Raw genomic sequence first — 22,620 nt, 5'->3', positions numbered from 1 at the left:
GAGAGAGAGAGAGAGAGAGAGAGAGAGAGAGAGAGAGAGAGAGAGAAGGAGAGAGAGAGAAATTGAGGAGGAGGGAAGGAGAGAGAGACAGAAACTGAGGGAGAGAGATATTGAGGGGAAGAGAGACAGAGAAAGAGACAAAGAACGACAGAGACAGAAAGAGAGAGGCGGGGGAGGGGTGGAGAGGAGATGGGGATGGGAGGAGGGTGGGCTATCAGTTCCCCAATCGGCGGAATTCAAAGATCTCAAGAAAGCCAATTTGGCACACCTCAGCAGCAGAATCTCTCGGGTAGTAAAGATATATTGTAAAAATGGGAAAAACAAATCAATAAATGTTCAAGGCAGGTAGTAAGACGCGCCCCCCCCTCAAGCTGGGCTGATGAGAGTTGTAAAACAAGTCACACAGCTTTACAGATGGGAGGAGAAAGAAAACACCAATAATGATTTTTCTAAACCATCTTCCTTCCCCAGCCCCTTCAGCTGAAGACCTAAACGCAGCCACCTGGGGGCCAGATCCAGCAGGCCTGAGGGGGGTGGACACAGGCCGAGGATGGTTCTGGGGAGCCTCTCTCCTCTCCTTTCTACAAACAAAGATTTAAAATACCACTGTTTATCACAGCCTGGGGCAAATAACACAGGTTTAGATGAGAACCTGGGTCTGGCCTGGCCTTATGAAGCTTACAAATCGGCTAGATGGGGGGGGGGGCACGTAGCAACAGCCACTGTGCCCAGAATCTGGAGACTGGGCTGAAGGCCCAGCTTGGCCCCTTATCATCAGCAGGGTGAGAGTATACAAATCACTTCCCTCTTTGGGTCTCAGCTCCTCTGCTAGGAAATGAAGCCCGGATCCAAGATGAAGACTTCCACAACAAACAAAGTATGAGTTGAGATGATATATACATGTAGGATAGCCACAGAAAATATTATGCAATTGTGACCTGTGGCTGAACCTGACTCAGACTTAGGAAGTTCAAATCCAGCTTCAGATATTTATTAGCCATGTGACCCTGAGCCTCAGTCTGTCTGCCTCAGTTTCCTCAACAATAAAATGAGGATAATATTAGCACCCATGTTGTGGGTAGTATTAATGTTGTGAGCATCAAATGAGGTCATATTTTTAACTGTGAAGTATTATCTAAATGTGAGCTGTCATTATTTTTAGTACCTCAAAGGTACTGGGTTAACTCTCAATAATCACACCTCATATTTCTGAGTGCCTGTTATTACCCTTCCTTTTTTGTTTTTGAATGGAGGAAGGCAAGGCACTTGAAGTTAAGTGACTTGCCCAAGGTCACACAGCTAGTAAGTGTCAAATGTCTGAGGCCAGATTTGAACTCAGGTCCTCCTGACTCCAGGGCTGATGTTCTATTCACTGTGCCATCTAACTTCCCCCTATTTGGAGTATTTATTTTTTATATTTTATTTTTTTGCTTTTTGGAGGGGGGAAGGCAGGGAAATTGGGATTAAGTGACTTGCCCAAGGTCACACGGCTAGTAATCAAATGTCTGAGGCCGGGTTTAAACTCAGGTCCTCCTGACTCCAGGGCTGGTGCTCTATTCACTGCAGCACCACCTAGCTGCCCCCATACCCTTCCTTATTCAATGATGCTCAGAAAGTGTGATGTGATCAAGGTCACAAAGAAAAGTGAGCCACATAGAAATCAGCTCTCTTAATGGCCAGTGTTCTACCCTGATCCTCCCCAAGAATCACAGCAAATCTCAAAGCTATAAAGAGACTTGGCAACCATGTAGTTCAATGCATTCATTTTATAAAAGCTAACAACAGCAGGAGAGGGAGGGTGGTGTGTGGACAGTCTTAGAGTCAGGAAGGCCTGGATTTTAGGCCAACTCAGACTAACTAGTAACTAGGTTCCTAGTACAGTGTCTGGCACCCAGTAGGAATTGAATACATGTTTACTGATTAATGGATTACATAACCTCTCTGTGCCCCAGGAACTCCCCAATACTGACAGATGGGAGATGAGAGAGATACTAATCTTCATCAGTGGAGGGAGTTTCCACACAAGGGAGTTCCCCACATTGGTTAGATCAGAGAGTTAGATCTTAGAGGGCCCTCATAAACTATCTACTTCAACCTCTTCTTTTTATAGAAGAGGAAACTGAGGCCCAGGGAGGACAAGTGACTTGCTCAAAGTCTCACAGGTCATTAATGTCAGAAATGGGATTTGAACTTAGGTCCTCTGACTCTAGAACCCCTGATCTCTCCTTAGGAGGAGGAAAGAAGGAGGAAGAGAAAAACAAAGAGGAGGAGAAAGGGGAGGAGGAGGGAGAACAACAAAAATGATGATAGCTCCTGTTACTTTCCTCCCTCCATCCCTAGAAAACATGCAATGTTAGCAATATTATCTCCCATTTTTCAGATGTGGAGACTGAGCCCCAGAGAAGGCTTGCTTGGCCTCAGTACACTAAGAAGTATTACAGCTGGTACCCTAATGCAGCTTGTACTGCAATGGAAACAGGCCTGGATTTGGGCAAGTCACAACCTCTCTGGGCCTTGATCCTTATTTATAACAGATGGGGTGGCCCAGATGACTCTTGGGGTCTTTTTGGATCTAAATCTATTATTCTCTGTGGTCACAGGCAAATCACCCCAGCTCCCTGGGCCTTAGTTTCTATATCTATAAAAAGAAGGAGTCAGAGGCCTTTCCATCTCTAGATTTAGGAGCCTGTAACACTCCTTATTAATTCCCAGCCAGGGATCCCTGTCCAAAGGCATCATGGTCCTTTATTCCTTTTAAGAGGCTTATGAAAGAGGGTGACCCCCAACCTGCCACTTCTCCCCATGTTTTAAAGTCCTCACTTCCAAAGGTCTAGTATGAACACCCCTCTGTGGGCTCACCCCTCCACTCCCCCACTCTGACTCAGTTTCTCCATCAGAACTTTCCTGCACAGAGGTGGGCGGCAGGATAATCTTCCCCCTTCCCAGCCCAGGGGATCATTTTCCCTCTTTTCCAAAAACGATGATTTGCTATCCTGGACCTATAAAACTTCCTGGAGGTCTGCTCATCTCTCTGCCCTTCGAATTTGCTCTCTGGTGGTCTGATCACTACAAGTGCTATGCCCAGGACCGAGGAACCAGGTAAGAGAGCAGTGGGAATAGAAACCTACTACATCCAGGGAAACATAAGTCTCATCCTTAGCCTTATTGTGGATGCTGTGCTTAGGGCCCAAAGCCAGCCAGGAAGGCCTGAGTTCAAGCCTTACCTCTACCTCAGGCTTTGCAGCCCTGTGCAAGTTAGTGAATCTGTAGGCTTCAGTGTTCTTATCTGCAAAGTGGGGATAATATCACTTGTTTGCCAGGGTTATTGTGAGGGTAAAAAGAAAAAAAAGAGAATATTTATAAAGCATTTAGCACAATGCCTGGTATGTAGTAACCACTATATAAATGCTAGCTATCATTATTGCTATTAATATAATATTTAACTCCTCACTCTCCCTGGCAATGCTCAGAGAAGGTGCCAACCTGCACTGGTAGATGGAGTTCCCTTATCTGGGAGTTCCTTATGCCAAAAAAATCACAGAAACCATCTCATCCCATTATTTGTTGATTTTTATACTTAGTGATTTCCCTAATATAGGAAACTGCCAGGAGGAAACTCCTTCTGTCACATCTGTGATATTACAATAAGTTGTCACAATAATATAGATTAATGACATACCAGGTGCTCTGATTCCTTTAGTGCCAGAATCCTACACTCTGCAATTTCTGACAACCACCTTGTAAGGTATCTCTTATTATTATCCTTATTTTTTTTATGTTATGTTATATTACATTACATTGTATTATATTGTATTACTATCTTATATTACTATATGATATAATATTATTACATTATATCATATCATATTATATTATATTACATTAATTACTATAATAAGCAACTGGCCTATCTCACAACTTGTAATGAGGTAGGTTTTATTGTTATTCCCATTTTACAGATGGGGAAACTGAGGCTCACAGAGGTTAAGCAACGGGCCTAAGGTCCCACAGCTTGTAACGAGGTAGCTTCTATTATTATCCTTATTTTTATTAATATATTTATTATTATTATATTATATATACAATATATTATTATAATATATTATGTTAATTATTATAATAAGCAACTGACCTGAGGTCTCACAGCTTGTAACAAGATAGCTTCTATTATTATCCTTATTTTTATTATTATATATAATGTATTATTATTATATATTACATATAATTAATTACTATAATAAACAACTGGCTTGAGATCTCACAGCTTGTAACGAGGTAGTTTCTATTATTATTCCCATTTTATAGATGAGGAAACTGAGGTTCACAGAGGTTAAGCTACTGGCCTGAGGTCCCATAGCTTGTAAGTTTGATAGGCATGGTTTGAAGCTTTCATTCAGACCCTCTCAAAGGAGGGCATCCTGACTCTGGCCAGGATAGGAGGCTCCCTCTGAATACCCTGGGTTTTTAGCTTAAACCTTAGCCCAGGGAGGAGAAGTGAATTACCCAAAGCCACAAGGATTGGGACTCAGTTTCCCTGATTTGAGAGCCAGTGCTCCCCTCACTGTACCATTTCACTTCATTTTTTCAGTCATGTCTGACTCTTTGTGACCCCATTTGGGGTTTTCTAGGCAGATATACTGAAGTAGTTTGTCATTTTCTTCTCCAGATAATTTTACAAATGAGGAAACTGAAGCAAGCAGGGTAAAGTGACTTGCCTAGGGTCACATAGGTACTCAGGGTCTGAAGCCACTGTACTCTGTTGCCTTCTTCCTATATGTATGTGTTCCATTCATATCACTGCCTATTCAGGACCCTAGTATCAAGCTGCAAAGACAAAGAAGGCATCATCTAGTCTGTGCCCATGGGGAGCTGACTGTCTGGTAACAAGGTGGAGGCCAGGGTGTGCTGAGTACATGGGACATCTGCTCCTGAACATGAAGTGGGCACTTCAGGGCCAGGGCCAGACCTCAGCAGGTGCCTAAGCACCTGCTAATGACATTAAGGTACCTCTGAGCTCTCATCCTTGAAGCTCCTTCTAAGAGGCCCACTGCTGCAGTGAAGGCCTCAGTTTCTGCCTCTGTAAAATGTAGGGTATGCTATCAGATTGGCTAACATGACAAAACAGGAAAACAATAAATGTTGGAGAAGATGTAGGAAAATTGGAACACTAATACATTGTTGGTGGAGCTGTGAATTGACCCAACTATTCTGGAGAGCAATTTGGGACTATGCCCAAAGGGCAACCAAACTGTGCATACCCTTTGACCCAGCAATACCACTTCTAGGTCTGTATCCCAGAGATTATACAAATGGGAAAATAACCCACACATACAAAAATCTTTATAGCAGCTCTTTTTGTGGTGGCCAAGAACTGGACATTGAGGGGATGCTCATCAACTGGGGAATGGCTGAACAAGTTGTGGTATATAAATGTGATGGAATACTATTGTGCTATAAGAAATGATGAGCAGATGGATTTCAGAAAAACTTAGAAAGACTTGCATGAACTGATGCAGAGTGAAGTGAGCAGAACCAGGAGAACATTGTACATAGTTACAGCCACATAGTGGGACAGACTGACTTTGATAGACTTGGCTCTTCTCAGCAGTGCAAGGTTCTAACAACTCCAAAAGATGGAAAATGCTATCTACATCCAGAGAAAGAACTATGGAGTTTGAATGCAGATCAAAGCATACTATCTGCACCTTTTTCCCCTTTCTTTCTGTTTTTCCCTTTGTTTCTAACTTTTCTTTACAATATAACTAATGTGGAAATATGTTTCATATGATTGCATACGTATAGCCTATATCAGATTGCAGGCCATCTTGGGGAGGGGAGGGAAGAGGAAAAATTAAAATCAAAATCTTATAAAAGTGAATGTTGAAAACTATAAATAAATAAATATTTTATAAAAATGTGGTATGTATGTGAATTTTCTGAGATCTCTTCCAGTTCTAGAACTAGGATCCTCTATGTGACCTTGGACAAGTCACTTCTCTTCCCTAGGCCTCAGTTTCCTCCTCTGTAAAATGGAGGAACTGGACTAACTGGCTGTAAGGGTTATGGGATTTAAAGATCTTCCATGCCCCATGGACGTGCTGACATAGCAGAGCAAGAGAAAGCGGAAAGCGAAAGAAAGTGAAAGCCGAGCTAACGGTCCTGCGGTTGGTGGTTGGCAGCGGTTGCGGTTGCGGTTGCCCTTTTTTTTTTTTTTGAGTTAGGACCCCTGCTGAGCACTGCCAGGGGCCGGAGCTGCTGGGAGCGCACTTCCAGGACGCTGGGTGGTTGCTGTGAGTGGGGAGAGGAGGACCTTTGCCTGAGGTAGCCTGTTCTGTTTTAAAGGCTTGAAAATGTGGGTGCTTTCTACTTTATCTACCTGTGCCAATATCATAACTACTCTGATGGCTTTCACTTTCTGGTTTTGGGACTCAGTCTTTTGGTATCTTAATAAATTTTCTAGTTTATTTCCCCAAATGGCAAACCTGATGTATTTTGTGATGGATAATTATATCAGCATATTTGTAATCTCTATAGGCATTGTGAATATGGCATTGCTGATACACTGGCCTCTGAAGTCCCTTTCAGGCCTACCCCTAGGATTCTATGTGTGATTTTGGGCAGTACACTTCCCTTCCCTGGGTCTCAGTTTCCTCCTCTATAAAATGGGAAGGGAGGCTAGCTGGCTCCTGAGATACCTTTCAGGTTTATATCTAGGATTCTGTGTGCAATTTTGGGCAAATTTCTACCCATCCCTGGGCTTCAGTTTCTTCCCCTGTAAAATAAGGAGGTTGGATGAGGTCTAGGTCTGGGATCTGATAATCCCATTTAATTGTCCCAGCAGTTCTGGGAGGGAGAGAGCCTAGAGGGGCTAAATCCTTCCCAACTCCAGGCCCAATGGACCTTCCTTAAACCACAGCTACCTCAAATCAGAGATTACTGGAATTGTGTTCACCAGGTGAACCAAGTAAAGCCAAAGTGATTCGGGAGCAAAATTGGGTCTCCATTCTGCTTTTCCATTAGGGAGAAGAGAGCTGGCTGAGCATCACCACCCTTCTTGCCTCTGTCCCAGATTCCAGGAACCCACCAATGTTGTTTATGACCCTTACATAAGCCCTGTCTCTGGCTCTAGGCTCAACAGCCTGGGCCAAGCCAAGAAAGGGCTGGATCAGGCACCTGGGTTGGGGCCCAGGGAAGGCTCCCTTTTTTGGGATGATGGCCAACTGTGCTTTCTGAAGAAGGTTCTCAGCTTAGAGAAGGAGAATGAGACAGCAGGAACCACCTCTCCCATTATCTGTACCATAGAGAAGCCTTTAGCAAGACAGGACCACTACTCCTTCCTCAGCATTCCTTGTGAGAGTACCTTCAAGCAACCAGAGACCAATTAGATATAAAAAGACAGAGCACCGTGCATTGGCTCAAAAGCCAAATAGTAGAAAAAGGTACTGTGGGCCTTAGTGGACTGCAAGCTCAGTCTGGGACACCAGGGAGATGTGACACATTAATTAGTTCCTAGGCTGTACTAATTCAGAATAATGTCCAGAATGAGGGAAGCTATATCTCATGAGCCTTTGCCCTGGTCAGACTTCACATCTAGAGGATTAAATTAGGTTCTTGGTACCACATTGGAAGATGAATCAAAAATGTGATTCTTGATGCCGCTTTCAAGAATTCCAAGCACTTGTTGGATAAGCCATAGTGGGGAGACTTGGTTAGGTGAGGGTCAGACACGACAGTCAAGGAGGGCCCTTCTAGCTCAGATTCTGTAATTTTAGGAAGGACACTGACAAAGTGAAATATATGAAGGGCAGGATGATACAGGGGAAATGGCATTAGAGCTGGAGGACCCTGGTTCAACTCCACTTACTACCTCTGTGGTCGTGGACAGATCACTATTGGTTATCAGATTACTCATCTGTAACATTAGTGAGTCAGACTGGATGATCCTTTTCAGCTTTAGAATCCTCTGTGTGATCTTGAACAAGTCATTTTCCTTCCCTGGGCCTCAGTTTACTCTTCTATAAAAGGAGAGGGTTGGGCTAGATGGCCTCAGAGGTCCTTTCCAGCTCCAGCTCTAGAAGCCTGTGTGACCTTGGGCAAGTCACTTCTGTAAAATGATGAGGGAGTAGACTACAGGGCCTCCTTCTAGCACTAGTTCTAGAGTCCAGAGTATGCTAAAAGTACTATGTGTTGAGGACCAAAGATGATGCCACAATGAGTTTGATCAAAGAAACAAGGAATGTGTAACCTGGAGTAGAGAGGTGTTGGAGGAGAGGGGCGTCTGCAGGGCTGTCACATGACTCTACAAGGCAGGGTTGAGACTTGGACATCAGTGAATGATCACAAGGAGGCTGGTATGGATGTAACAAGAGGGAGAAATTCCTAATGGTTAGAGCTGACCAGCTAGAGAAGTTGGGAGGTAGGTAACTTTTCATCACCCTAAAGTATTCAAATTAGAAGCTGAGTAGTCTCACTTGATTGTATCACTAGTGTCTGGCAGATATTAAGTACTTAATAAGTATTTAAGTGCTTAATAAATGGACGCTTCCTGATTGGATGGAATGGTATAGATAGAGGAAAGGGTTGGAAATTGTTACTCAAGAAGATGCTTTTCAATTAGAAGGTTCTGGGTGTTATTTTCTGGGTCTCTGCCAGAGGGGAGGGAGAACAGAAATGCTGATTCCTTGGCAGGGGTGTGGGAGAGGGAGGGGCTTGTAAATGGAGGGAAATCTTTTTTTTTTCTTTTTTGGAGGGGGAAGGTAGGGCAATTGGGGTTAAGTGACTTGCCCAAGGTCACATGGCTAGTTTTTTTTTATGTTAAGGGTCTGAGGCCACATTTGAACTCAGGTCCTCCTGAATCCAGGGCCAGTGCTTTATTCACTGAGCCACCTAGCTGCCTCATGGGGAATCTTTAAGAAGAGCCTGCTAATGAGGATGAAAGGGGCATTTCTGGTTTCCAAGGCCCATCAGTGGCACAGAGGACCAAAGAACCTACCACCATTATCCACACCACCACCATCGTCTCCTCTCATCTGTACAGTCCTTTATGGTTAATACAATCTAGAGGCAATAACTCAGTGAGGGGCACAGGGTCTGAATGACTGTCCTCCTTTTACAGATGGGAAAGCAGAGGTTCAAAGAGGACTCAGGACTTTCCTACAATCACATAACTAGAGAGTGGAGGAACTCAGCATCAAATCTAGGGCCGCTGATGCCCACAGTGGAATGGCCACTCTGCTAACCCCAAAGCACTCTGGACCATCCTGGCAGTGCATGTTTAAGATGCCAATGGGATCCTTCCTTGAAGGAGATGAGGGGCCATCAGTTTTAGCTAACAATAGTTAATAGGAGGGGCGTCTAGGTGGCGCAGTGAGTAGAGCACTGGCCCTGGAGTCAGGAGGACCTGGGTACAGATCCAGCCTCAGACACTTAACACACACACACAAACTAGCCGTGTGACCTTGGGCAAGTCACTTAACCCCAATTGCCCTACCCTCCCCCCTCAAAAAAGCAAAAAATAAAAAATAAAAAAATAAAAGTATTTTAAAAAATTAGTTAATAGGGGCGTCTAGGTGGCGCTACAGTGGACCTGAGTTCAAATTTGGCCTCAAACAATTTCTAGCTGTGTGACCCTGGGCAAGTCATGCTTGTCTCAGTTTCCTCATCTGTAAAATGAGCTGCAGAAGGAAATGGCAAACCATTCCAGTATCTATGCCAAGAAAACCCCAAATAGGGTCACAGAGAATCGCACACAACTGAAAAATGACTTAACAGAAACAGTCAATAAGCTTTTGGGTGAAAGGAAGGGTGATCTGGAGATTGATCAGAAGGGCGCTTTTCTTCCCATCCTGCCCCACTGCTGCCCTCCTCCCCGGGACAGCCCTGCCTTTTGGAATCTTAGCTTTCCTGTAAGCTTCAGATCAAGCCCCCCTTTTCTTTTCCTGATCTTCCTCCCATCCCACCACCCATAGCCACTAGGACCTTCCTTTCTAAGGCTCTGTTCTACCTTCTCTGCAGGTATCTTGTACTGATGCATGGCTTCCCCACTAGAGTGTAAGCCCCTTGAGGACAGGCACTATTTAATTTTTGTATCCCCAGTGCCTGATACATAAGCACTTCATACATCCTGTTGACTGACTGAGAGTCAACAGGAATGAAAACAGCCATCAAGTTGGCATGGCAGAAAGACATAAACTGGAATGTGAAAAGAGCTGGGATCAAATCCCGGACCTGCTACTATGTCGTGTGGAGCATGAACAAAGTGCTGCTGATAGTTAGAGTGGTGCATGTTTCCCTCTCTGTAGAATGAGAGAAACAGACCAGACGACTTCTGAGGTCTCTTCTAGCTCTAAATCTAGGAAGTACCCTATGTGTGACCTTGGACAAGTCCCTTCCCTTCCCTGGACCTCAGTTTCCTCCTCTGTCAAAATGGGGCTACAACCCAAATCACAGAACGAAAGTGAGGAAAATGTTTATAAACTTTGCAATGCTATTGACATGGACCCTGCTACTGTTCTGAAGGTTGGGAATGGGGACCCCACCACATGGCAGTTTATCGTGGTCAGAGGAAGAAGGTATGGAACCTTCTTAGAAACCTGTCTACAGACCCCGCCAACAAGCCAACTTCTTCCTTCTCAAGGCTTTGGAGAGAAATCCAAGTGGAAAGGCATAAAAATCTTTTTTCAATCCTCCACTGTCTTTCATGTCAATGACAGAGCACCTAAGGGTGGCTGGGACCACATGCATTTCTCCAGCTCTCTATCTAACTCGTGGGGTTTTGCCTGGGCCAGGGAAAAGCCACTGCGGGCACAACTGTCAGCACCGGGTGGAGCAGTGCTGGAGGCCCCCCATGTTTTGGGAGGAAGTGACTTCCCAGGAGAAGCCCAGTCAAGGCCTCAGAAGCCCAGGGAATTCTGGAGTCAGAGGGCTACTATCGGTACCAGGAGCAGAAAAGGAAGACATGGGGAAGATGGATCCCATCTTACCTTCGGCTGCTCTCTTGAAGAAAACTTTGCAGCTGCCGCAGGTGAGTGCCCCGTAGTGACAACCCGAAGCTTCATCGCCACAGATCAGACACGTCTTTTGTGGTGGAAAGTAATAGTCAATGGGCAACACATGGTCCCTGGCAGCCTCCAATCTGGAAAGGAAGAGCACAGACAAGGAGACATACATCAGAAAATGGCAGAATCAAAAAGGCCAAGACAGAATATTCCCAGGATCTCTTCATGACGTGACCACTCCTCTGAGCTCAGGGGTATTGGCCACGAGGGAACCAGGGAATTTTCTCAAGAAAAGGGTTGGATTGGGTTTTGGAGAATTGAACAGCATTACAAGGTCAGGTGACATGTCATTTGTAAGAGCGAAAAGGAGGGACAGTGGTTCATAAACTCAAGAACATAAATTACTGGGGCAAGGACACCTTTTTTGAAAAGAAGTTCTGGGAGAACTGGATAGCAGTTGGGCAGAAATTAGATTTAGATCATCATTTTCTACCATATACCATAATAATCTCAAAATGGATATGGAATTTGAATGTAAAAGGTAACAACATAAAAAAATTAGAAGAGAATGAGATCAGGTAGCTGTCACAATATGTTTATGGGGAGAATTATTAACTAAAAAGGAATACAAAAGGTCAAAAAAGATAAAAAGGTAATTTTTATTACATGAAATATAAAGCTTTTGCACAAATAAAATGAAGACAGAACTAGAAATGAAATAGCAGAGAGGGAAAGTATCAAAAATCACTGATGAACCCCACAGTATAATGAACTGATACAAATATAGAATGTACCAAATCCATTTCCCAATAACTCGCCAAAGAATATAAGAAAAAAGTTTTCAAAGGAAACATAGAATATTCTTCTCCCAGTTTGATTTTTTTTAATAAAGGGGCAATCCCTTGAGTAACTATTAAAGAGGCCTATTCACTGAATGTGAGGCCTATTCACTCAAAGTGAGTACCTGAAAAGACCTTAACCTAAAAGGGTCCAGGTCTCCCATTGCATCCTGGGCCATCTCCAGTCATCCTGATCAATATCTGGCCACTGGACACTGATGCCTCTGGAGGAGAAAGTGAGGCTGGTGACCTTACATAGCCCTGCCTCACTCAAATCCAAGTGAGCTGCCAGTCAAGGTCCTCTTTGAGAGCGAAGGACAAAACACAACTATAAATGACGACATGGAAAATGCTCCAAATCACTAATAGACATGTAAACTGAAACAACTCTGAACATTACCTCATACTCAAAAAACTGCAACAGATGACAAAAGATGGGAATAGTCCACGTTGAATTTGTTTTTAAAATATTTGCTTGACTTTTTCGACATAATTGGTTTCCTTTGTAGTCCTATGTATATTAATTTGTGCATATAAAAACATGATTTTGAGAAGGCTTCACAAGACTGACTACCCTCTATGGAATTTTAGACAAAAAATGTTGAGAACCTCTGGTCTTAGTGGTCACCATTCTGAGAAGCAGAAAGGTCACATCATGGTGTTCTTTTTTGGAGTACAGAATAGGTTTCTTGTGCTCTAATGGTCCCTTGGCCCAAGTACCTGTACCACGGAAGACTGATTTTAAAAGATTCCTGATGTAGGATTCTTTACCTTTTGGGTGCCATGGATACCTAAGGCAGTCTAGTGAAACCTGTAGACCCCTTCTCAGGAGAACATTTTTTAAATTCACAAAATGAAGTACAGAGGATTATAAAGGAAACTAATTATCTTGAAACACAATAATCAGAATTATTTTTAAGAATCAAGTTCGCAGACTCTAAGTTAAGAAGCCTTGCTCTGGAGGTATCTGGAAAAGACAGTGAATCCTCAAATCTTCAAAGGTCTTTTCTAATCTAAATTGTAATTCTAATTCTAAATTAGATCTAAATTCTAATTCTAATCTAATTCTAAATCTAAATCTATTTCTAAAAATAATTCTAATCTAAAAATCTAATCTAAACCATAGCAATGCCTTTGAGAACTGAACAAGCAATCTGAATTTGTCACAGAGAACTTTCTGGACCTATCTACATACATTGGTCTGGACCCATTCTTTTATTTGGACAGGGAACTCCTAGTGTGTAAACTCCCTCTGCCAATGTAGACTGGTACACATGCTACAATTTCTGGTTTTGGCAAGTTGCCTGGGAGCACTAAAGGGGAAAGTGACTTGCCTAGGGTCACACAGACTGTAGACATCAGAGGAGAGACATGAACCATGATTTTCTGTTCTCTATTTGCTACACCATGTTGCCTCATTACTCAACTGAATTCAACAGACATTTATTAGACATGCAATAAAGTGCTAGGTGCTGAGTGGCAAGGAAGAAGCAATGAAAAAGATAGTTTCTTGATTCATTCTACTGGGAGGAAATGACATATGCAAATGACACGTACACAAGTATATTCAAAGCAATTTTGGCATGGAAAATGGCTATCAACTAGGGGGATGGGGAAAGGCCTCGTGGAGGAGGTAGCACGTGAGCTGAACTTTGAAGGAAACTAGGGATTCTAAGAGGTGAGGAGAGAGGGCATTCCAGGCATAGGGGACAGCCTATGCAAAGGTCTGGAGATGGGAGATGAACTATCATGTGTAAGGAACAGCAAGAAAGTCTTTCTAGTTGGACTATAGATCATGTGAAGTGTATGGGTGTGTGATAAGGCTGGAAAGGCAAGTTGGAGTCAGGTTGGGAAGGGGTTTGGATGTTTGAGAGGGGAGTTTGTGTTTGTAATAAGGAATCACTGATGCATCTTGGTAGGTATTTTATGTGTTTTCTAATTTATATTAGACAAATTCATTCTCTGATTATTAAAATTCAGTGAGGCATAAAACAAAGAGACATGCCACTAGGACCCAATTAGTGTGCATAATTAATCCTGTGAAGTGGTTACATGTATTTCAGTTCACACTATTTGACATTACAGTGATGTAAAATAGGGTCATTGGTTTCAGCTCAGTGGAAATATGCAGTGTGAATTCAAATAAAGGGATTAATTAATTTGGTCATGTCTGTATACTCAACAAAAAACAGTTTTTCCTTATAATGGAGGAAGAAAGGCAAAAAATTCATAAGGAGGAATCCCTATGGATGATATTGTGCCCATTATATTCAGGCCTAAACACTCCAGAACCTCCTAAATTGCATCTTAAATCACTTCAGTGATTAGCTTAACTATCCACACAGGAAAAAAACCAAGTGGATGAAGAATGCCTGTTATTTAGATTAAAGTAGTGTGGACAACATGTAGAGTTTGCTATCAATAATAATAACAATAACATATTTATATAGCACTTTAAGAATTTTCAAAGCATAGTACATATATATTATCTTATTTAATCAGAGGTTAAATGATCTAACCAGAGTCACAGAGCTAGTGGATTTCTGAGGAAAGATATGAAGTCAAAATTTCCTGACTCCAAGTTCAATATTCTGACTGCTATGTTATATTTCCATCTATCAGGCCCAGATTTGGACAGGGGGAGGAAAGGAGATCATCTCATGGGCCATGAAGAGGCACATGGCGGGCACAAACAGGCTACAATACATGAAAAAGAAAGAAGACATCTGTGAAGTGGTGGTGGCCATGATGTCATCAGAGAGAGAGATGGTTGGAAAAAAAATATGGGGAGGGGTGTGGTGCGACAGAAAGAAGAGTGAAAAACAACTCCCTTGGTATCCCTTTGATGTCAAAGGGACATGAAGAAGGCCAAATTTGGCACCTTGGGAAAGTCTTCTGTGGCAAACTTATGGGAAAACATGGATGAGAGATAGCTGCATGGGATGGACAGGCACAGATGGGTCGTAACCTGCATCTGAGTTGATGAGATCACTAATTCATTGAAATACTAGAGTACCAGAAGATCAGACTGAATCACTAATATAAGGAGACTGGGGAAACACAAGCCTGTCATGTTATTTACTCTGAAGATGTATTTCATGTGTGGGCCCTAGTGGTTAGGGTGAGTGAAAGCTACAGGCACATCGGCCTCTGCTGTTATTTCAGAAGATGTTACTTGTATGGAAGTATTTTCCATCTTCTCTATTCACTGCAAAGTTAACGACTACAAATGTGGCAAATTTCATGCCATTTTGGAAGTTGTGAGGTAAGGGAGGTATGCCAAAAACAACTTGGGTTGCCAACCACGGGAACCAAAACATTAATTCTCTCCAGTTATATTTGAAAGTGTGGCGACATGGGGTAGCAATGAGAGAACTCGTTTAGGAGTCAGGAAAATCTGGATTCAAATGTGATGCTCTGGCTATATGATCCCATGGGCCTGGGATCAGGAAGGTCAGAGTCCAAATTTATCTTCACATACTTACTAGCTAAGTGACTGTGGGCGAGTCACTTAACTGATGGCTGCCTCAGTTTCCTCATCTGTAAAATGGAGATTATAATATCAACTACCTCCCAGGGCTGCTGTGAGGATCGAAGCATTTAGTACAGCACCTGGTATATAATAAGTGCTACATAAATGCTATTATTATTGCTGCTGCTGTTGTTATTATCATGGCACTGTCCCTGGAAATGTGTAAGGCTGAGTTACAGAGAAGGTGCTGACTTTATAGTGGGAGAGATAGTTGTTGCATTGAGGAGTCCCCTATACAAAGGAAATCACTATCCCTATTCAGATGTCCGAATGTACAGACCTGAGCAATAGCCTTGGAATTAGGAAGACCTGATTCAGATTCTGCCTTGCCACTGGCTGGGTGATTCTGGACAAGTTTTCTCATCTACAAGATGGAGATAATAACAGCCCTACCCCTCATAGGGTTATTGTCAGAAATATACATATATATGAATATGCATACATACATATATATATATATATACACACACACAGAGTGTGCTATAAGCCTGATTATGATGATGATAATGTGAAAAAAAAGACAGGCCCTATGGAATTCAGTGACAAAAAGAAAGGCTCAAAAAGCACCCAAACAGAACAATATTTTCTGTAGTTCCAAAGGTCAAAGTAGATACCCATCAATTGGAGAATGGCTAAACAACTGTGGTCTACGAAGGCAAACAGAAGATTACTATAACACAAGAAATGACAACTGTTAAGGATTTGGAAGTGAGTTGTCATTGGATCAAGTGATCCAGACATGAACTTGGTAACATAAACAGTGACACCCACGTGGAAATGAAAAGAATAACAGAATGCTGTCAAATTACAATGGCCACACTCGGCTCCAAGGAAGATCTATTAGAAGACACCTTTCTTCTTATTTCTTTGCAGACTCTGAGTGTGGAGAACTGCATAGAAAGCTGGCCTTTTTCAATACGGTGGTCAGTTTTACTAAACTGCTTCCCCCTCCCCTTACCTTTTTCAAATACCTGTAACAAAGGATAGCTCTCTGTGAGGAAGAGGAGGATGAGATACAATGGGAAATGTAGGTGACAGAAAACCAAAATATATCAATAACAGCATGTTAAAATAAGGCTTCCTGACCAAACTTTCACCTGGGTCCCCTATTTTCCATTCTTACTGTTAACTGGCAGGGGCAGAGCACAGTCCTCACAGTCAAAATGGCCCTGAGTGAGGAAGCCCTGCCAGGAACATGTGATCTGGAACTCAAGTTTTAACTCTAAAACCCCCAAACACTTCCTCCCAGGTTCCCTCTGCAGGCAGGTTATTTAATCAATCTCCTCTCTCACATACCTCAAAGTTGGCACTGGGCAAGCAAGCAACCTGGTGAACGCTCCAAGTTCAACATAAAGGTCAACAAGAGGAGCCATGTCTGGTCTAGAAGGAACTACCCGACTGCTCCTGTGCCCATGCTTTTCTCTCTGTGACCTTCCTTGGAGGTATCTCAGTAACGATTAGGGCTGTACTGTCCCCAAGAGGAATGGATCAAATATCTTCCTTCCTAGGTCTTCCTGGACTCAAATGTCTTAAAATTTTTTTCAACTAATTGGACAAGATTCAACAAACAAATATTTATAAAGTACCCACTATTCATGTACCAGGCAGAATGATACAAAGAACAAAGGGAAGACAGTTCCTGCCCTCAAGGAGTGTATGTTCCATTGGGAAAGATGTAACATGTGCACAGAAAAGTAAATGGGAGTTATAGGCAAAATAAAGATAGAGTGATGGGGAATGGGGGCAGAGTACAATCAAGAAAGACCTTGTGAAGGAGATGGGACTGGAGTCAAGCATTGAAGGGACCTGGGGATTCTCAGAAGTAGCCATGAGGAGGTAGAGTATTATAGGCATGGGCCACGGAGAGGAGAGAGTCGGAAGGTCAGGGAGGTCACATTGGCTAGAACACAGAGTGGATGAGAAGGAAGAATATGTAGTCAGACCGGAAAGAAAAGATGGAACCAGAGGGCATGTAGGGCTCAAAATACCAAGCAGAAGAGTTGGTGTGTTCTCTCAGAGGCAAAAGGGCACCAGTGAGATTTCTTGAGTAGGAAGGTGGCATACTCAGACCTGGGCTTTCATTTTGCAGCTGTATGGAGGATGGATTGGAGAATGGAAAGACTAGAGGGGTGTGTGTGTGTGTGTGTGTGTGTGTGTGTGTGTGTGTGTGTGTGTGTGTGTGTGTGTGTAGGGAGGATTAAGGAGGAGACTATTGTAATGGTCTAAGTGAGAGTCACTGGAAACTCAATGGAAAACCCAAATTATCTTCCCAGTTGACTTTACCTCAAAGATTAAAACCAGGTATGACTGAATGCTTCCCTGGGTGACAAATCAAGGGAAGCCAGTATATAGAGGGGTTGAATTGGGGGAGGGGGGAAGATCACAGGAGCATAGAATGGCAGCAATGTCAGAGGGCATTTAATCTGACCTCTCAGGAAACCAAGGTACAGTGAGGGGGAGGGATTTACCCATGGTCACAGATAGAGTCCAAGCCTCCCCCTCATTTTCCAGAGGAGGAAACTTTGGCCTGAAGGACGGGAAGTGACTTGCCCACAGTCACAACCAGCACCATATCTCTCAAACCAGAAGGGTCCCCAGGGGCCAATTAGTTCAACCCCTTTATTTTACAAAGCTAGAAACAGGCCCCGGGAGGGGAAGGGACTAGCTGAAGGTCACATGGATAAATTTAAGAGGCAGTATTTGAATTGACATCCTCTGACTCCAGAATCAGTGGCCTTCCCTAAGGACCATGCTGTCTTCATTCTGGACCCTGGCTTCTTTTTTCTATAAAATGAAAGGTTTGGACAAGATGAGACAAGATGGCCCCTAAAGCCCTTTTGGAATTCCCAAATCTAGGCCTTTCAGTTGGCCATTTCTTTCTGTCTTCGGAGGTCAGATCTCATGTTGGTCTGCCTCACCTGTGGCATAACTCGGAGAAGAGATCTGGCTTCATCAATGCCTTCACTGATATCAGTAACGATACTAGATACTAGTTATGGCAGTAACACAGAAAGGAAGACTTCAAAGCAGACAGCAGAAAACCACCATTGAATTTCCTCCCCCAAAAATGAAGAAAAAGAAAAACTCAACCCAGGTTCCTTATCCCACTCTACCTTCACAATGCTGGGCTCAATGTTCTGGCAGAGGGCCAGAATGCAATGGGGGAGAAGTGTTCTGGCAAGGCTCCCTTCCCAGGGAGCATGGACCACCCAACAAAGACAGGCAGAACTTCAGCCTGGCCTTAGATATGCTGGGTACCTGGCCAAATACCAGATCTAGAACCCGGGCCTAGGGCCTGCCAGGGAAATGGTATGTATGTGTGCACACAAGTGCTTCATACACACACACACACACACACACACACACACACACTGTTTCTCTCACACACACATACTCTCACACATACAAACACACATTCACACATACACATACTCACTCTCACACACACTTGCACAATCACATACATGCTCCAGTTCTCACACACAAACACACACAAACTCACACACACACACTCGCTCACACACAATCACACACACTCACACAATCACATAGACTCACTGACACGCACACACTCACACACATATACACACCCCACTCCACATCTTTCTAAGTTCACTGGCTCAGGATTTCCCCTTCTCTTTCTGGAGCTCTGGCCTGCTTTATCAATTACAGAATAAGAGCGAAGAGAAACCAGGGGAGGAGAAGCAGCAACTGGGGTGAGCGCTGAGGTTACCTGTGGGATCTGAGCCAAGTCACTCTCCCATTCTGTGCGTCAGTTTTCTGCTTGTGCACAAAATCAGGAGTTTCTGACCTTCTTTTGCTTTTTTGCATTCTGGACAATGCAGGGTACAGAGCAGTCTGGGGACCCCCCCCTTCTATGGACCCCCTTCTCACCATCATGGGTTTAAATGCATAACACAAAATATCCAGGATACCAAAAGAAACCAATTATATTCAAAGTTATCAGAATATTAAGAAACAATTCACAGACCCCAGGCTAAGATGATATCTGAGGGCCCTCCCAGCTCTGATGCTCTGTTCTAAGGCATTCTGTGCTCTGAGGGCCTATCAACTCATTAACAACCCTGACAATTTTTGCCCAGGCCAGAAAACCAAATCTAGTTCTCCCCACAGCAGAAGTACATAGCTCAGCACAAGTGAGACAAAGGACAAAGGCATGAGACTTTGAGTAGTGACCTTAGGCAAAGGAGTATCTAATTCAGGTAATAATAAGTAGCAGTTAGATGCCATTTTAAGGTTTACAAATACTTCATTTGATCTGCACAACAACATTGGAAGGTAGATGCTGCTATTATCCTCATTTTACAGTGGAGGAAACTGATGCACACAGAAGGAAAGTGACTTGCCCAGGGTCACACATCTAGTAAGTATCTGAGGAGGGATTTGAACACAGGTCTTTCTGATTCCAGGTCAAGTGCTCTAAAGTCACTTCCATCCCCTTAGGGGATCGAGAATTATAAGGTTCTATAATGTCATGTTTATTGCTTGGGGTCCAAAGAAGGCCAAATGGACTAGAGGGGCCATTTAGAGCTAGTGACTTGGTTGGTGACTGGGCATATCTACTGAGGCAAAGCCCAGTCCTTGGCCAATGCAAAGCCAACATGATCATATTGAGACCCTTGGAAGGGAAATGCACTGGTTTCCATGTTGGACTGTACTGGGTCCCCTTAGGAAGTCTTGGGAGACCCCCTTGGGCTTGGGAGAGAAAATGGGAGAGGGGGCATAAAGTGTATATTCTCTGTGTATTTCGCAATGTTCCCTACATGTGTATGGGTGCCAGAAAGTCACCTCACAAGACACACAATGAAAACTGGGAGGAAGCAAATGAAGGGATCTTTTGACAAGAACCTGCAAAAATGTGGAGCTCTGCATGCTTAGCAGTTGGTATTATGGTGGGGAGAAACTGGTGATCAGGTAGGACCTGGGTTCCACACTTTGCTCTCTGGGGCCTTCTGTGACCTTGGGATAGCTGCTTTCCTTTTCTGGGCCTCAGTTTCCTCCTCCCCAAAATGACGAAGTTGGATAAGATCATGGTTAAAGGCTATCCCAACTCAAGCATTATCACGTTTTGGTCTATCTTTCAGTCTTATATCCCATGATCCCTTGCCACTCAAACAATCCAAGTTCTAGACTTGTACTCATCAAATAAAGGCACTGGAAGGGTCTTAGATATCATTTAAACCAAGCTTCTCATTTAATGGATGAGGCTGGGACTTGAATACTGACTTTGGTACTGCCAGATTAAGGCCTGTCCCGTTCCACCATACTGCTTTACTCCCAACTCTCAAAGTTCCTTCATTCTCCATGGGGCCTCACTGACATTTCCTTTGCTCATCTGTCTCAAATTAGGTCTAGTCCAACCAGGTCATAGGGTCACTCCCTTAATTTTATGGACAAGAAAACGGAGTCCGAGTGATGGGAAATGATGTACCCATGGTTGTAGAAGTAAAGCAAAAGGTCAAGAGTTAAGAGGGGTCATAGGTCATCTTGTCCAACCCCCTCACCTTAGAGGGGAGGAAACTAGGCCTAAAGAGGTTAAGTGACTTCATAGGATCCTAGATAAAGGGCTGGAAGGGGCCTTAGGGGCCATCTAATTCAACCCTTTCATTTTACAGAGGAGGAAACTGAGGCACAGGGAGGGGAAGAAACTTCACACAAAAAAAGGACGATAGTTTTAGGGCCAGAAGGGACTTTGGAAGTCAAAGGATCCAATCCCTTCAGTTCTACAGAGGAGGAAACTGAAGCCTGGAAAAGGAAAGCAACACACTCAAAGTCACATTTAGTAAACAGCAGAGCCTCTGATTCCAAATGCAACCTTCCTATAGGGACAGAGAGCAGATAGCAAAGATAGGCTGGGATGTATTGGTGATTCATGAGTGGGACTAGGAGTGCTGAGGATGAAAATCCTAATTATTCACATGGTGAAAAATGACTAGGGAGAAAATGGGAGGGTGGCATTAGCATACATGACGTGACTCAGTTCCTGCCTCTCTCCCTCTGCCCCCACCCTCATGTCTTTCTCTGTCTGTCTCCTCTCTCTGTCTCTCCCTTCCCTTTCTCTCTACTCTATCTCCCTTCTCTTTCTCACTCTATCCTCTTTGTCTCCTTCTCTCTCTTCTTCTCTCTCTCCCTCTCTGTATCTTCTGTCTCTCCTCTCCTCTCCTCTTCTCTCCTCTCCTCTCCTCTCTCTCTGTCTCTCTCCTCTGTCTCTGTCTCTGTCTCTCTCTGTCTCTCTGTCTCTCTCTGTCTCTCTCTGTCTCTCTGTCTCTCTGTCTCTCTGTCTCTGTCTCTCTGTCTCTCTGTCTCTCTCTGTCTCTCTCTGTCTCTGTCTCTGTCTCTCTCTCTCTCTCTCTCTCTCTCTCTCTCTCTCTCTCTCTCTCTCTGTCTCTCTCTCTCGTTCTTCCCTTCTTTATCTTCCTCTCTCTTCCTCCCCTCTCCCCCTACCCTGCCTCAGTAAGGCATTTTGTTTTATAAGTCTAGAGTGAGGGGCGGCTAGGTGGTACAGTGAGTAAAGTGCCCGGTGCCAGAGTCAGGAGGACCCCCGCCCGCCAACACACACACACACACAAAACTAGCCCTGTAACCTTGGGCAACTTACTTAACCCCAACTGCCTTCCAAAAAGCAAAAAAAAAGTCTAGAGTGAATGTACTGTCATAGAGAATAAAGGAGAGCTTTAGGCCCATAATTCTATTTTCTATTCTACAGCAGTTTTATAATTAATTACATAAAGAAGAATATTACAAGCTGTGTGCCCACAAATTTGGTCAGACCAAAAAGTGGTTCAACCTTAAGTTGCCAGAACTAGGCCTCCTCCCCTTAATTAATCACAACTGTAGGGAAAGCCCCCTGGACTAGTGGTCAGGAGGCCTGGGTTGGAGTCCCAGATGCCTGACCTTAGACAGATGACTTCTGCTCTCTGGGTCTGTTTCCCAAATTGTAAAATGAGGTGGTTGGTCTAGAAAACCTGTAAAGCTTCTTTGAGAATGGGGTATTCTGGGTCCTAAGGCCCCTCCCAGCCCTGACTCTCCCTGTTCTAAGGGCCCTCCCAGCCCTGACACTCCCTGTTCTAAGGGCCCTCCCAGCCCTGACACTCCCTGTTCTAAGGGCCCTCCCAGCCCTGACACTCCCTGTTCTAAGGCCCCTCTTACTGTGTTTCCCCGATAATAAGACACTGTCTTATTAATTTTTTTGGACAGAAAAACACCAGAGGGCTTATTTTCAGGGGAGGGC

General features: G+C 43.7%; 1 protein-coding gene across 1 annotated transcript in view; it reads right to left on the bottom strand.

Annotated features, from left to right (window-relative positions):
- The window catches only part of AR (androgen receptor), a 226,762-nt gene that overhangs the window by 95,431 nt on the left and 108,711 nt on the right, over positions 1-22,620 (bottom strand). Inside the window, exon 2 of the mRNA XM_069100407.1 lies at positions 10,983-11,134. Within this exon, the coding sequence (XP_068956508.1) occupies positions 10,983-11,134 (152 nt within the window). The remainder of the gene's footprint in view (positions 1-10,982; positions 11,135-22,620) is intronic.

This window comes from Petaurus breviceps, unplaced genomic scaffold (assembly GCF_028583685.1).
Source record: "Petaurus breviceps papuanus isolate PSGF00001 unplaced genomic scaffold, PetGlider_PUasm1.0 400, whole genome shotgun sequence".
In the NCBI taxonomy this organism is placed as follows: domain Eukaryota; kingdom Metazoa; phylum Chordata; class Mammalia; order Diprotodontia; family Petauridae; genus Petaurus; species Petaurus breviceps.
This window is presented reverse-complemented; position numbering and strand designations above follow the sequence as displayed.